Below are 14,570 nucleotides of genomic sequence, written 5' to 3'. Positions count from 1 at the left end.
TGAGATAAGGGATGAGGTTAAATAGATCCTGGAACTTAGCCTGGTCTGGAGCAGGCTAGCTCCAAAGAATAAATCGCCATGGTAACTTATACCATAACATATCCTGCTGCCCCCTATCCCGCTTTTGTGCAACTGGATCACGGATAAATTGAGCCAGGATAACCAAGATATCCCGGCTTAATCCCTTATCCTAGTTTTGTGCAATAGGCCCCAGGTGTACAAGCAAGTTTGAACATAAACACACATACAGGTGTACAAACACACACATACAGGTGTACAAACACACCAGCCAGCCTTGGCAGGGTTAAAGGTGTTTGGGCAGGATTAGGGTTAAGAGTGTTTGGGCAGGGTTAGGGTTAAGAGTGTTTGGGCAGGGTTAGGGTTAAAGGTGTTTGGGCAGGATTAGGGTTAAGAGTGTTTGGGCAGGGTTAGGGTTAAAGGTGTTTGGGCAGGGTTAGGGTTAAGAGTGTTTGGGCTAAGAGTGTTTGGGCAGGGTTAGGGTTAAGGGTGTTTGGGCTAAGAGTGTTTGGGCAGGGTTAGGGTTAAGTGTTTGGGCAGGGTTAGGGTTAAGAGTCTCTTCACCGTTTCTCTCTGCTGCCATCAGGGAAGGACATTCCTGGATCAGCTGTTCTGGTGTTCGATGTCCACGTCGTCGACTTCCACAATCCCACGGACTCGGTGGATATCCAGGTCACTCGCAAGGTCGAGTGCAACGAGACTAGCGCTGTGGACGACTTCGTCCAGTACCACTACAACTGCTCCCTTCTGGATGGGACTCGCCTCTTCAGCTCGTAAGGACACACACACACACCCTCACTGCACGTGTATCTGATCTGTAGGACACACACACACCCCCTCACTGCATGTGTATCTGATCTGTTGATGTATGCATCTGATTTGCGCATGACTGGTCTGTGTGTGTGTGTGTGTGCATCTGATTTGCGCATGTCTGGTCTGTGTGTGTGTGTGTGTGTGTGCGCGCGCAGGAATGACTACTCAGACCCCCAGGACGTGACGCTGGGTGCGGATAAGGTGATTGACGGCCTGGATGAGGGCCTGAGGGGGATGTGTGTCGGGGAGCGGAGGACCGTGCTGATACCCCCCCACCTGGGCCACGGAGAGAAAGGAGGTACTGCCCCAAAACACCGCCACCATTTGCCCCAAAACACCGCCACCACAGCGACTACCACCTTTTACCCCAAAACACCGCCATTTAAGCAACTAACACCTTTTATCCCAAAACACCGCCACCACAGCGACTACCACCTTTTACCCCAAAACACCGCCATCTAAGCAACTACCACCTTTTACCCCAAAACACCGCCACCACAGCGACTACCACCTTTTACCCCGGAACACTGTTACTTCAGCAACAACTGTCTTTTACCCTGAAACACCGTCACCACAACTGTCACACCACAGCCCTGTCTGTTACACAGTGCAACTGGAAAGGTTTCAGACCTTTTCACGTTTTCCACATTGTGTTATGTTTCAGACTCATCTTAAAATGGATTTAATTAATTATTTTCCCTCATCAATCTACAGTACACAAAATACTTCAATACTCCACAAAGAAGCAGGTGTTTGGAGTGTTTTCTAAAGTTATAAAAAATAAAAGACTGAAATATTCCATTTACACAAGGATTCAGACCCTTTGTTATGATGCTTGCAATCCAGCTCTGATGCATCCTACTTTTATCAGTTGTCCTTAAGATGCTTCTAGAACTAGATTGGAGTTCACCTGTGCCTAACTCAGTCTCTACCTCATAACTTAGTTTCTACTCTACACCGTAACTCACTACACCGTAACTCAGTCTCTACTCTACACCGTAACTCAGTCTCTACTCTACACCGTAACTCACTACACCGTAACTTAGTCTCTACTCTACACCGTAACTCACTACACCGTAACTCAGTCTCTACTCTACACCGTAACTTAGTCTCTACTCTACACCGTAACTCACTACACCGTAACTTAGTCTCTACTCTACACCGTAACTCAGTCTCTACTCTACACCGTAACTCAGTCTCTACTCTACACCGTAACTCACTACACCGTAACTCAGTTTCTACTCTACACCGTAACTCAGTCTCTACACCGTAACTCAGTCTCTACTCTACACCGTAACTCAGTCTCTAGTCTACACCGTAACTCAGTCTCTACTCTACACCGTAACTCAGTCTCTACACCGTAACTCAGTCTCTACTCTACACCGTAACTCAGTCTCTACTCTACACCGTAACTCAGTCTCTACTCTACACCGTAACTCAGTCTCTACACCGTAACTCAGTCTCTACACCGTAACTCAGTCTCTACTCTACACCGTAACTCAGTCTCTACACCGTAACTCAGTCTCTACTCTACACCGTAACTCAGTCTCTACACCGTAACTCAGTCTCTACACCGTAACTCAGTCTCTACTCTACACCGTAACTCAGTCTCTACACCGTAACTCAGTCTCTACTCTACACCGTAACTCAGTCTCTACACTACACCGTAACTCAGTCTCTACTCTACACCGTAACTCAGTCTCTACTCTACACCGTAACGTAACTCAGTCTCTACTCTACACCGTAACTCAGTCTCTACACCGTAATGTAACTCAGTCTCTACACCGTAACTCAGTCTCTACACCGTAACTCAGTCTCTACTCTACACCGTAACTCAGTCTCTACTCTACACCGTAACGTAACTCAGTCTCTAATCTACACCCTAACTCAGTCTCTACTCTACACCGTAACGTAACTCAGTCTCTACTCTACACCGTAACTCAGTCTCTACACCGTAACTCAGTCTCTACTCTACACCGTAACTCAGTCTCTACTCTACACCGTAACTCAGTCTCTACTCTACACCGTAACGTAACTCAGTCTCTACTCTACACCGTAACTCAGTCTCTACACCGTAACTCAGTCTCTACACGTAACTCAGTCTCTACACCGTAACTCAGTCTCTACTCTACACCGTAACTCAGTCTCTACTCTACACCGTAACGTAACTCAGTCTCTACTCTACACCGTAACGTAACTCAGTCTCTACTCTACACCGTAACTCAGTCTCTACACCGTAACTTAACTCAGTCTCTACTCTACACCGTAACTCAGTCTCTACACCGTAACTCAGTCTCTACTCTACACCGTAACTCAGTCTCTACACTACACCGTAACTCAGTCTCTACTCTACACCGTAACGTAACTCAGTCTCTACTCTACACCGTAACTCAGTCTCTACACCGTAACGTAACTCAGTCTGTACACCGTAACTCAGTCTCTACACCGTAACTCAGTCTCTACTCTACACCGTAACTCAGTCTCTACTCTACACCGTAACGTAACTCAGTCTCTAATCTACACCGTAACTCAGTCTCTACTCTACACCGTAACGTAACTCAGTCTCTACTCTACACCGTAACTCAGTCTCTACACCGTAACTCAGTCTCTACTCTACACCGTAACTCAGTCTCTACTCTACACCGTAACTCAGTCTCTACTCTACACCGTAACGTAACTCAGTCTCTACTCTACACCGTAACTCAGTCTCTACACCGTAACTCAGTCTCTACACGTAACTCAGTCTCTACACCGTAACTCAGTCTCTACTCTACACCGTAACTCAGTCTCTACTCTACACCGTAACGTAACTCAGTCTTTACTCTACACCGTAACTCAGTCTCTACACCGTAACGTAACTCAGTCTCTACTGAAGTTACAGGCAGTGGTGTGCTGTGCTGGTGGTTTAACTAATGTTGCAGGCAGTGCTGTGCTGGTGGTTTAACTGTGTGTGTGTGTGTGTGTGTGTGTGTGTGTGTGTGTGTGTGTTCCTCAGCTGGTGACGTCCCTGGCAGTGCTGTGCTAGTGTTTGAGCTGGAGTTGGTGTCGCTGCATAAGGGCCTTCCCCCTGGTTACCTGTTCGTGTGGCTGGACAATGGACCCGCAGACCTGTTCCAGGAACTCGACATGAATCACGACGAGGAAGTGCCATTAGAGGAGGTCTGGAGACACACTCACATACACTCTCGCTCACACACACACCTACAAACACACACACACCTACATACTCACATACACCTATATACACACATACACTCTCACTCACCCAACCACCCACCTACAAACACACATACACTCTCACTCACCCACCCACACACACCTATACACTCACACATATATATATACATACATCGGTATCAGCAACCAAATAATTGCTGAAGAAAAGCTGATTGTAATATTACCCTTAGCCGATATGAGCATTCCTCCAGATATTCAGATAAATCAGCAAGACTATTTATTATCAGCAACACTATTAACCGTATTTTCCGGACTATAAGTCACACTTTTTTTTATAGTTTGGCTGGTCCTGCGACTCAGGTGCAACATATATATTTATATATATATGTTTTTTTCCTCTTCATGAAACATTTTTTGACTGGTGCGACTTATACTCCGGTGCAACTTATAGTCTGGAAAATACGGTATTATCAGCAAGACTACTATCAGCAAGACTATTTATTATCAGCAAGACTACTATCAGCAAGACTATTATCAGCAACACTATTATCAGCTAGACTATTTATTATCAGCAAGACTATTATCAGCAAGACTATAATCAGCACAACCTACTTGGGTTTCAGAGGCATCATACCCTTAATTTAAAAAAAACAAATATAGATCTCATCCTATTTGAAGTCAAACATCAAATTGCACATTTTACATCTTATTTTTCATGAGTGAATGTCGGGATATATTGGTATCCGCAATCAGCCAAAATGAGTTTGGAAATATCGGCACATGGAATAACAGCATACGGAATATCAGCATATGGAATAATGGCCAATATTGTACATCCCTACTTTACACTGAGTTTGCTCACAGATCCTCACACAAACACAGGCACACACTCGGATATGACACAGGCTCACACTTTGGTATATGACACAGCAGGGGGTGAGGATTTGAAGGGTTAGCTTCAGCCACTTAGCATGGCATTTGGCCGCCGACATTTTTGAAAACATGGCATTACATGGTTGCAACTTCTGGCACCAGTTTTTTCATGCTGATTGGTAGATGACAGCTCATGCACGAGTTTAGTGTTGGGCACGAGCGTCCTCGCGCGTCCATGTTGGTTTGCATTTCTGGAAGACGACAAATAAACAACTAACTACTTGGATTAAGCTACTAATACTTGACTTAATGCCTACATGGTTTAGGCTGTATTACCGGACTTTGTGGTAAATTAAAGAAAAATTTTAATGTTGTCATATTACGCTATTATTTGCCGTATATGCGGGGTGCCAATTACCTTAAAGTAACTGACTATAACCATAGACTTTGGCAGATGCATAGCAATGACCTATATCCAATTATAAGCCTACTCATTGCGTTGTGTATGAAGACTTTTAAAACGCACAGGCTGTAGTTCTGTAGAACGCAACGTCTGGATCATGTAACCTATGTCTCTCCAAGTGATTTAAAACAAAACAAATGTCAATGACTTATTTCGTTTGCTTTCTTGCAACATTGACATGATTAGGCTATGCATTTGATTTAAATGTTCAGGCTGCCAGTAGAGGCAAAAGCCAAATGTCCAACAACAGTTGCAGACTCTATGCCTGCTCGAACCACAACCCGAGGGATGCGCGCATCTATCGAAGTTTAACTTTCATTGGCTTCATTTCGTCTGCCTGCAAATGTAGCCTAGGCTTAATAAGCTGCAAATTCACACTGGGTGCAGCAAAAATCCCAGCTATCCACATGTTTCCTACATACCATGTCTACTTAATTAATAGTAATTTTCGTTGGATAGCCTATTGCGTAATAGGCCTACAACCTGTCCAAATATAGTATTTAGGGATCATTATTTGTGAAGCCTAAAGTGACACAATATTGATTCGCATAGTTTATTATCACATATGAACATCACATTAAATAACCTAGGACTTCAGAGACAGGGCAAACTTTACCACCATTCCCAAAATGTTATCCCAACCAATTTAATGAATTTGCGCTTATAACGAGGTGAAGCGCGTTCCCGAACAACTTCTTTTCCTCTGAGGGAATGTCCAATCTTCATCAACGACATACCGTTGTACCTTACGTTGTCTCCGTCTGTAACGTGGAATCTAATAGGCTAATTCTAGCTGGTGCCGGAAACGAACACCCATGAAATGCCATTTTCGTAAAGATGGCTGCGGTCAATTTCATGCTTTTTTGGCTGAAGTAACTAGCCTAGCATGGGCCATTGAAATGAATGGGGGTGGGACTTAGTCACTCTCTCCAGTTATATATAATACCTCCATGTGACACAGGCCCACACTCTGTATGGCTCCGCCCACACTCTATGGCTCCGTCCATGGCCTGTTATGAGCTGAGGAACGTGTAAACTTGAGTCAATAGGCGAGTTCGACTTGCGGCAGATCTGTGCAGATCTGACTTGATGTGATGCATGCTGGGTTGAACACAATGCATACTGGGATGGACGCAATGCTTGCTGGTTAGAAATTCTGTCCGACTTCTGTCACCCGGGGAGGGACTTACCACCGTGACACCATGTCACATGACCTTAAAATATCGCGGGAGTCTTAGCCTGCAGTCAGATCTTGCAGTTGCCTTCCACGAGCTGCACGAGCTAAAACACGCCCTCATGACATCAGTTCAAAGACGTGATAGGGCCATTTGGGAAGCTGTTGGCTAAATAGATAGACACACATATAGGGGAAACACTTGATATTGAATTTATGTGCAGTGGTTTATTTAAACTACATCATAAGAATTTTTTTCGTCAGTCATCATGCTCATTTTAATGAGTAAGAATGAAAGTTCTGCTGTATTTATTGCAAACAACATTCCGCGATGTCTCCCGCGAGTCACGTCAGGCAGACTGTAGCCTTTCTATCCGGGATGAGCTGCCCTCTGTTGTAGCTTCTCCCGGCTAGCCTCTGAAGATCACGTTTACGTAGAAAGCCAGACCAAGTCAGACTCAGCCGAAGTCGAACTCGCCTAGTGAGAGCTCCATTATGATGTCATAGTAAGCTCCTCCCCTTCCTCTCTCCCCTCCACAGTTCTCGGAGTTCATCAGGCTGCAGGTGGCGGAGGGGCGTGGCCGTCTGAAGCCAGGGGTGGAGTCTGCGGTAGTCATTGCCGACATGTTCAAGAACCAGGACAGAAACCAAGATGGCCGCATCACAGCAGATGAGCTGAAGTTGAAAGTGCAGGAAGACGCAGAGAGAGCTCTTCATGAGGAGTTATAACGGCACAAACACAAACTATAACACTAGCACACGCAAACACATTCACAGACATGCGCACACACACACACATTCACACACACAGGTGAACTGTAAAAAACTCAGGAGCAAACTGTTACTCAAGTTTTGTTTTTGTTGTTGTGTTTGTTTTTGTTTGGTTAAACCCCACACACACTAAACCTGGTTGGACAGATATATTTATGTGTAACTCTTCTGGTCGGACGGATATATTTATTACACTTCTGGCTGAATGGTGAGATGGATATTTGTGTGTAAATCTGTTTTGTTAAAAACCTGAGTTTAAACTGGCCACTCCCATCCAGTAAGAGAGGTTACTCAAAGCTTGGGTCAGTTCTGGGTCAGTGACTGTAGCCTACTGTACTGTAGTAACTAAGGTGCTCAGTTCTATCAAACCCAGAGTTTCTCCACATTTCCTCCTGGAGTTGCTACCTTCATCTGTCATGTGTGTGAAGACTTCCTGTGGGGTTGCTGCCCTCTTCTGTGTGATTATGACCAAAATGGATGGCTCTGGGTTTAAGCCTGACAAAATAAAACCCTTTTAATAAAGTTTGCCACCCGTGTGATGGCCTTGTGTGTGTGTGCGTCTCAGAGAATCTTCGAGTTGAGAATTGGTCAAGACCCTGTCGGACAATCTAGAGGGCTTAAAGGATTCTGGCACTGTGCCAGATCTCCAGCGGGTCGCGGCTCTGAGGAGAAAATGGCGGGAAATCATTATAGACGAGGGTCATCATTTTTGTTGTTCGAGATGCCAATGCCAGCTCTCGCTTTCAACCTAACAAATGTGTTTAGCCAATCAAAAGCAGAGTAGGGTGGGACTTGGCTTCACGTTCTTGTAGGAAGAAAAGGCATCCAGCAGACTCATTAGTAACTCATTGGATCCGTCATTACAATCTAGTAGCCTAGACATCCCACATGACATGACACATGACATCCCACATGACCATCATTACAATCTAGTAGCCTTGACATCCCACATGAGATCATCATGGGTAATAATGCTTTTTCAACATTCCAAACAAAGTAGCAAAACAACCAGTGTAGTCAGACACACAAATGAGCTTGCTAGGACATTTGGGGGAAATAGCGCCCTCAGCTGGATGATACAGCAGAGATGAGATGCTAGGACATTTGGGGGAAATCAAGGGATGTTACAACTCTCATGTTGTCACTGATGGGGGTCGCCAACGTTCTTTTGACATCATCAATAGGGTCACCTGCCAACATCAATAGGGTCACCTGACATCATCAATAGGGTCACCTGCTATCATTAATAGGGTCAAATGCCAAATCACCTGACATCATCAATAGGGTCACCTGCTAAAACACCTGCTATCATCAATAGGGTCACCTGACATCATCAATAGGGTCACCTGCCAAATCACCTGCTATCATCAATGGGGTCACTTGCCAAATCACCTGCTATCATCAATAGGGTCACCTGACATCATCAATAGGGTCACCTGCCATCATCAAAAGGGTCACCTGCTATCATTAATAGGGTCAAATGCCAAATCACCTGACATCATCAATAGGGTCACCTGCCAAATCACCTGACATCATCAATAGGGTCACCTGACATCATCAATATGGTCACCTGCCAAATCACCTGACATCATCAATAGGGTGACCTGCCAAATCACCTGCTATCATCAATAGGGTCACCTGCCAAATCACCTGACATCATCAATAGGGTCACCTAAGCCTAATTTATGCATATTTAAGTCTAGGTCCACGCCATTGTAGGCCATTGTTTCTTGCTAACATTCAAACAGTGAAATCTGAAAATGTATATATAATGGTGTAGGTCGAAATGTTTTCTCCACTTGTCTACCAGTGCAGGGTGCTTGCATTTAAGAAAAGTTATCTAAGAAATGCCTTATATACAACCCCCCCCAACACATCCCCAGCCAAAAAATGTCCAGGCTCAGGATTCAGGACCTGAATATGTCAGCTCATTTTTGTTTTCCAATTAAACTTGGGTAAATTACACCATAAATCATGTCAGTAGTAGAGAGCACATGTTCTACTGTCAACATCAACCCTCACCCTTTACGTGCATTAGAATCAGCTTTATTGGCCAGGTTTGCGTAAACAATCAGCTTTATTGGCCAGGTTTGCATAAACAATCAGCTTTGGCCCTGAGGCCGTTTTTTAAACGGTCTACTTTTGATCTGACCATGAAATCAAAAGTCTGAAAAACAAAGTATTATTTGTTTGTTATTTGTATCACATTCATAAACATGAAATAACAAGTATGTTTTTTTTCCATTTTGGACTCTCAATTAAATATCAAATGAACAAATGATACACGGACCAGTCAGTCTGGGATTTTCTGCAGGGGGGTCTCTTGTAACCTGATTTTAATCTCTTGTGACCTGTTGCAGGCCTTTCCAAACTGATGCAGGGTTGTTGGCTGAGAGGCTATTTTTTAGCTTCTTACTGTAGCTTAGCTTTGGCTACCCTGATCTCCTTTGTCAGCTTGTTCCTGGCCTGCTTATATAGGTCCCAGTCCCCACTCCTGTAGGTCTCCTCTTTGGCTTGGTTTCCAGATGTTAGGAGTGAACCAAGGGTAAGGTTTAATAAGGTTTGCTGTTATTGTATGTGCAGAATGTCTTGGTTTGCACACAGATGTCCTCGCAAAAACTGATATAAGATGTTACAGTATCAGTGAGGCCTGTAGCTGCAGCTTCAAAAACGCTCCAGTTGGTGCAGCTTGTTCTACTGCAACATCAACCCTCACCCTACTGCAAACATCAACATCAACCCTCACCCTACTGCCAACATAAACCCTAACCCTAGCCTTTTTGTGCAGCTTGTTCTACTGCCAACATCAACCCTCACCCCAGCCTTTATGTGCAGCTTGTTCTTTAAGAGGAAATTCCAGGGGTTCCAAGAAATCATAAAAATAATGTCCCCACTAACTACTGCTACTGATAGATACTGCTGGAGAGACCCTGCATTCCTTTCAATAAAGTCAGCAGGGGCCTCATTTATAAAAGGGTTGTGTAGAAACCATCCTTCATCTGATCTTAGATAATTTCTGAAATAATCGTACGTGTGATTCAGAGAAAACGAACGTACACACAAAAAAACGTGCGTACGCCACCCTTCCAGATGTGCCCATTATAAATCACAAATGAACGTCAACTTGTGCGCAGCCGGATGGTTTTAGATCTCCGCCTTGTAAACACCCCCTCATCAATATCATTAGCATATGTTTTAATGAAAGCAATGGCCTAAAAGCTGTAGCTTATGTAAAATTATATATTGAATGAAAACATTGTATAGGCCTAGCCTATGCCATCTGATGTAGCCTATATGCGTCAGTTCGAATAGCTTACCTAATTATGTTTTTTCCAGCAAAGCTTTCTGGAAAGAGATCGTATGCATCCATGTCCATTGTCCTCTGCTCGTTTTCATTCCTTTTGCTTGCAGTAATGTGAATAATCAACATTTCGTATGTTTGTAAGTAAGCTAGGCCTACTTTGTAGAAAAAAAAATGGGTAGGCCTAGCTTATGAAGGAAAGACCTCTAGGCCTATATAATCCTGTACGTTATGGTACAGTAGGCTACTGTACGTTTCCAATATGACCCAGGGTAATATGCTGATTTAGCCTACAAAACAGAGGACTAAATTATAAGCGTGATATGTCATGTAGGCTTAACATTTCTTTTAGGGTAGGCTATGTTTTTGCTGAAAAAGTAGCCTAGTTCGCCGGTCATTTTTCATTCATTGCATATCTTTGCTATCATTTTCTTTCAATAATGTCCAGTGGCTTAAACATTGTCCTTTATTGTTTGCTTTAGGCTTACCTTTATATTTCATCCTACATTATTCAACTCACGTACTGTCATCTGATCTTGGGCACTGCCAGTCAAAAAAAGCAAACAGGTGCGCGCTCTGCACCTCTTTACGCAACTCTAAATATGAAGATGCCCTGCTTTCAGAGGATAACTTCCGTCCCTTGGTTGTGTAGGCTATATATGATATAAAATATCTATAGCCTACATTGTATAGCTTACAGTCAAATATTACCTTTCTGTTACGAAGCTGGGAATAGGCCTATGAGCGCAAATTAGGATGTAGTGGAGGCTAAACGCGAGTAAACGCAGTTTATCCACCTCTGAAATTTCAGAAATAGAGTTTAGGCCTACCCACCTCTTATTAGAGTTTATCCACCTCTCAAAAACGTTTATTCACTTTTAACATTCAAAACTGTATGATCAAATACTATCCTATATTCCCAATACTGCACAATAACCTCCAACATTATCAAACTGTTCGAATGCCTTTTTGAATGCCTTCCTCTCCTAAACGAGGGTAATTGGACATTTGATGGTCAATATTAGATTGGTGACAACACTAAATATATTAGATCACCTGTAAGAATGTTTCAATTAGGCTATTCTATCGTAGGTCTTGGTGGGTTTTTTTTAGATATTGTGAAATAAGTACGTCTTTTCACTTTCTTAAGTGGGCTATAGTTCTCATTAGCAGTTTTATGCCAAACCATGAAACATTAAGCTGCGTCCAAAAACTTCTTTAAAAATCTTCTGATATTGATCATGCATATGGCAAAGAAAGACATGAGATCGTTGGTCTTGGAAGTTTGAAAATGCATCGCACTTGGACCTCAGATTACTTGCAGTACCCTGGCATTACCACAAGGAAATGGTTGTACGTCAAGTTTGAACCTGACGTGGAGATAAGCACTTTTCCACGTCAAAGACGGTTTTTATAAATCTGAGCGTTGGCATGGATTTGAGCGTACGCACGGTCTAAGATCAAATATGTGCGTAAGAACGCTTTATAAATGAGGCCCCTGGGGCCTCATTTATAAAGCGTTCTTACGCACAAATTTGAAAAATGACCGGCGAACTAGGCTACTTTTTCAGCAAAAACATAGCCTACCCTAAAAGAAACGTTAAGCCTACATGACATATCACGCTTATAATTTAGTCCTCTGTTTTGTAGGCTAAATCAGCATATTACCCTGCCATATTGGAAACGTACAGTAGCCTACTGTACCATAACGTACAGGATTATATAGGCCTAGAGGTCTTTCCTTCATAAGCTAGGCCTACCCATTTTTTTTTCTACAAAGTAGGCCTAGCTTACTTACAAACATACGAAATGTTGATTATTCACATTACTGCAAGCAAAAGGAATGAAAACGAGCAGAGGACAATGGACATGGATGCATACGATCTCTTTCCAGAAAGCTTTGCTGGAAAAAACATAATTAGGTAAGCTATTCGAACTGACGCATATAGGCTACATCAGATGGCATAGGCTAGGCCTATACAATGTTTTCATTCAATATATAATTTTACATAAGCTACAGCCCTGGGGCCTCATTTATAAAGCGTTCTTACGCACAAATTTGATCTTAGACCGTGCGTACGCTCAAATCCATGCCAACGCTCAGATTTATAAAAACCGTCTTTGACGTGAAAAAGTGCTTATCTCCACGTCAGGTTCACACTTGACGTACGACCATTTCCTTGTGGTAATGCCGGGGTACTGCAAGTAATCTGAGGTCTAAGTGCGATGCATTTTCAAAATTCCAAGACCAACGATGTCTTTCTTTGCCCTATGCATGATCAATATCAGAAGATTTTTAAAGACGTTTTTGGACGCAGCTTAATGTTTCATGGTTTGGCATAAAACTGCTAATGAGAACTATAGCACTTAAGAAAGTGAACAAACGTATAGCTTACTTATTTCATAATATCTATAAAAAAAACACCAAGACCTACGATAGAATGATTGAAACATTCTTACAGGTGATCTAGTATATTAAGTGTTCTCACCAATCTAATATTGACCATAAAATGTCCAACTGCCCTCGTTTAGGAGAGGAAAAGTACATTTGTGCCAGGGATGTAGTGGTAAAATTAGAGGTGGGTGAACTATGAATTCTGCAATTTTGGTGAGGTGGACTGCGCCATGCGGTATCGGATTTTTAAAAAAGGCATTCAGAACATGTTTGATAATGGTGGAGGAGGTTATTATGCAGTATTGGGAATAGGCCTATAGGATAGTATTGGATAATACAGTTTTGAATGTTAAAAGTGAATAAACTCTTTTGAGAGGTGAATAAACTCTAATAAGAGGTGGGTAGGCCTAAATTCTGAAATGTCAGAGGTAGATAAACTGCGTTTACTCGCGTTTAGCCTCCACTACATCCTAATTTGCGCTCATAGGCCTATTCCCAGCTTCGTAACAGAAAGGACAAATTTGAATGTAAGCTATACAATGTAGGCTATAGATATTTTATATCATATATAGCCTACACAACAAAGAAACAGAAGTTATCCTCTGAAAGCAGGGCATCTTCATATTTAGTGTTGCGTCGGAGTTGCGTAAAGAGGTGCAGAGCACGCACCTGTTTGCTTTTTTTGACTGGCAGTGTCCAAGATCATATGACAATACGTGAGTTGAATAATGTAGGCTAAAATATAAAGGTAGGCCTAAAGCAAACAATAAAGAACAATGTTTAAGCCATTGGACATTATTAAAAAAAAACGATAGCAAAGATATGCAGAATGAATGAATATGACCTAGGCTACTTTTTCAGCAAAAACATAGCCTATCCTAAAAGAAACGTTAAGCCTACATGACAAAACGCTTATAATTTAGTCCTCTGTTTTGTAGACTAAATCAGCATATTACCCAGGGTCATGTTGGAAACGTACAGTAGCCTACTGTACCATAACGTACATGATTGCTGTAGGCCTAGAGGTCTTTCCTTAGGCCTACCCTTTTTTTTCTACAAAAAATAGGCCTAAAAAGTAGGCCTAAACATACTAAATGTTGCTTATTCACATTACTGCAAGCAAAAGGAATGAAAGCGAGCAGAGAACAATGGACATGGATGCATACGATCTCTTTCCAGAAAGCTTTGCTGGAAAAAACACAATTAGGTAAGCTATTTGAACTGACGCATATAGGCTAGTTAACATCAGATGGCATAGGCTAGGCCTATACAATGTTTTCAATATATAATTTTACATAGGCTACAGCTTTTAGGCCATTGATTTCATTAAAACATATGCTAATAATATTGATGAGGGGGTGTTTACAAGGCGGAGACCTAAAACCATCCGGCTGCGCACAAGTTGACGTTCATTTGTGATTTATAATGGGCACATCTGGAAGGGTGGCGTACGCACGTTTTTTTGTGCGTACGTTCGTTTTCTCTGAATCACACGTACGATCATTTCAGAAATGATCTAAGATCAAATGAAGGATGGTTTCTACGCAACCCTTTTATAAATGAGACCCCAGGTGTGTTGTCTCCA

The 14,570-nt window shown here is 42.6% G+C and overlaps 1 protein-coding gene across 3 annotated transcripts in view; it reads left to right on the top strand.

Moving 5' to 3' along the window:
- Positions 1-7,815, top strand: part of LOC143102998 (peptidyl-prolyl cis-trans isomerase FKBP10-like) — a 38,502-nt gene extending 30,687 nt beyond the window's left edge. For all 3 annotated transcript variants that reach the window (XM_076266781.1, XM_076266782.1, XM_076266783.1), the window contains 4 exons: positions 605-791; positions 987-1,129; positions 3,827-3,990; positions 7,059-7,815. In XM_076266781.1, the coding sequence (XP_076122896.1) occupies positions 605-791; positions 987-1,129; positions 3,827-3,990; positions 7,059-7,247 (683 nt within the window). In that variant the 3' untranslated portion in view covers positions 7,248-7,815. The remainder of the gene's footprint in view (positions 1-604; positions 792-986; positions 1,130-3,826; positions 3,991-7,058) is intronic.
- The last annotated feature ends 6,755 nt before the right edge of the window (positions 7,816-14,570 follow it).

Source organism: Alosa pseudoharengus, unplaced genomic scaffold, assembly GCF_046254945.1.
Source record: "Alosa pseudoharengus isolate Yale_2024_CS ecotype anadromous, Long Island Sound unplaced genomic scaffold, YU_APseudo_1.1 YU_APseudo_1.1_scf_4, whole genome shotgun sequence".
Taxonomy (NCBI): Eukaryota; Metazoa; Chordata; class Actinopteri; order Clupeiformes; family Clupeidae; genus Alosa; species Alosa pseudoharengus.
Note: the sequence above shows the minus strand (reverse complement) of the source record. Positions and strands in the feature narration are given on the sequence as shown.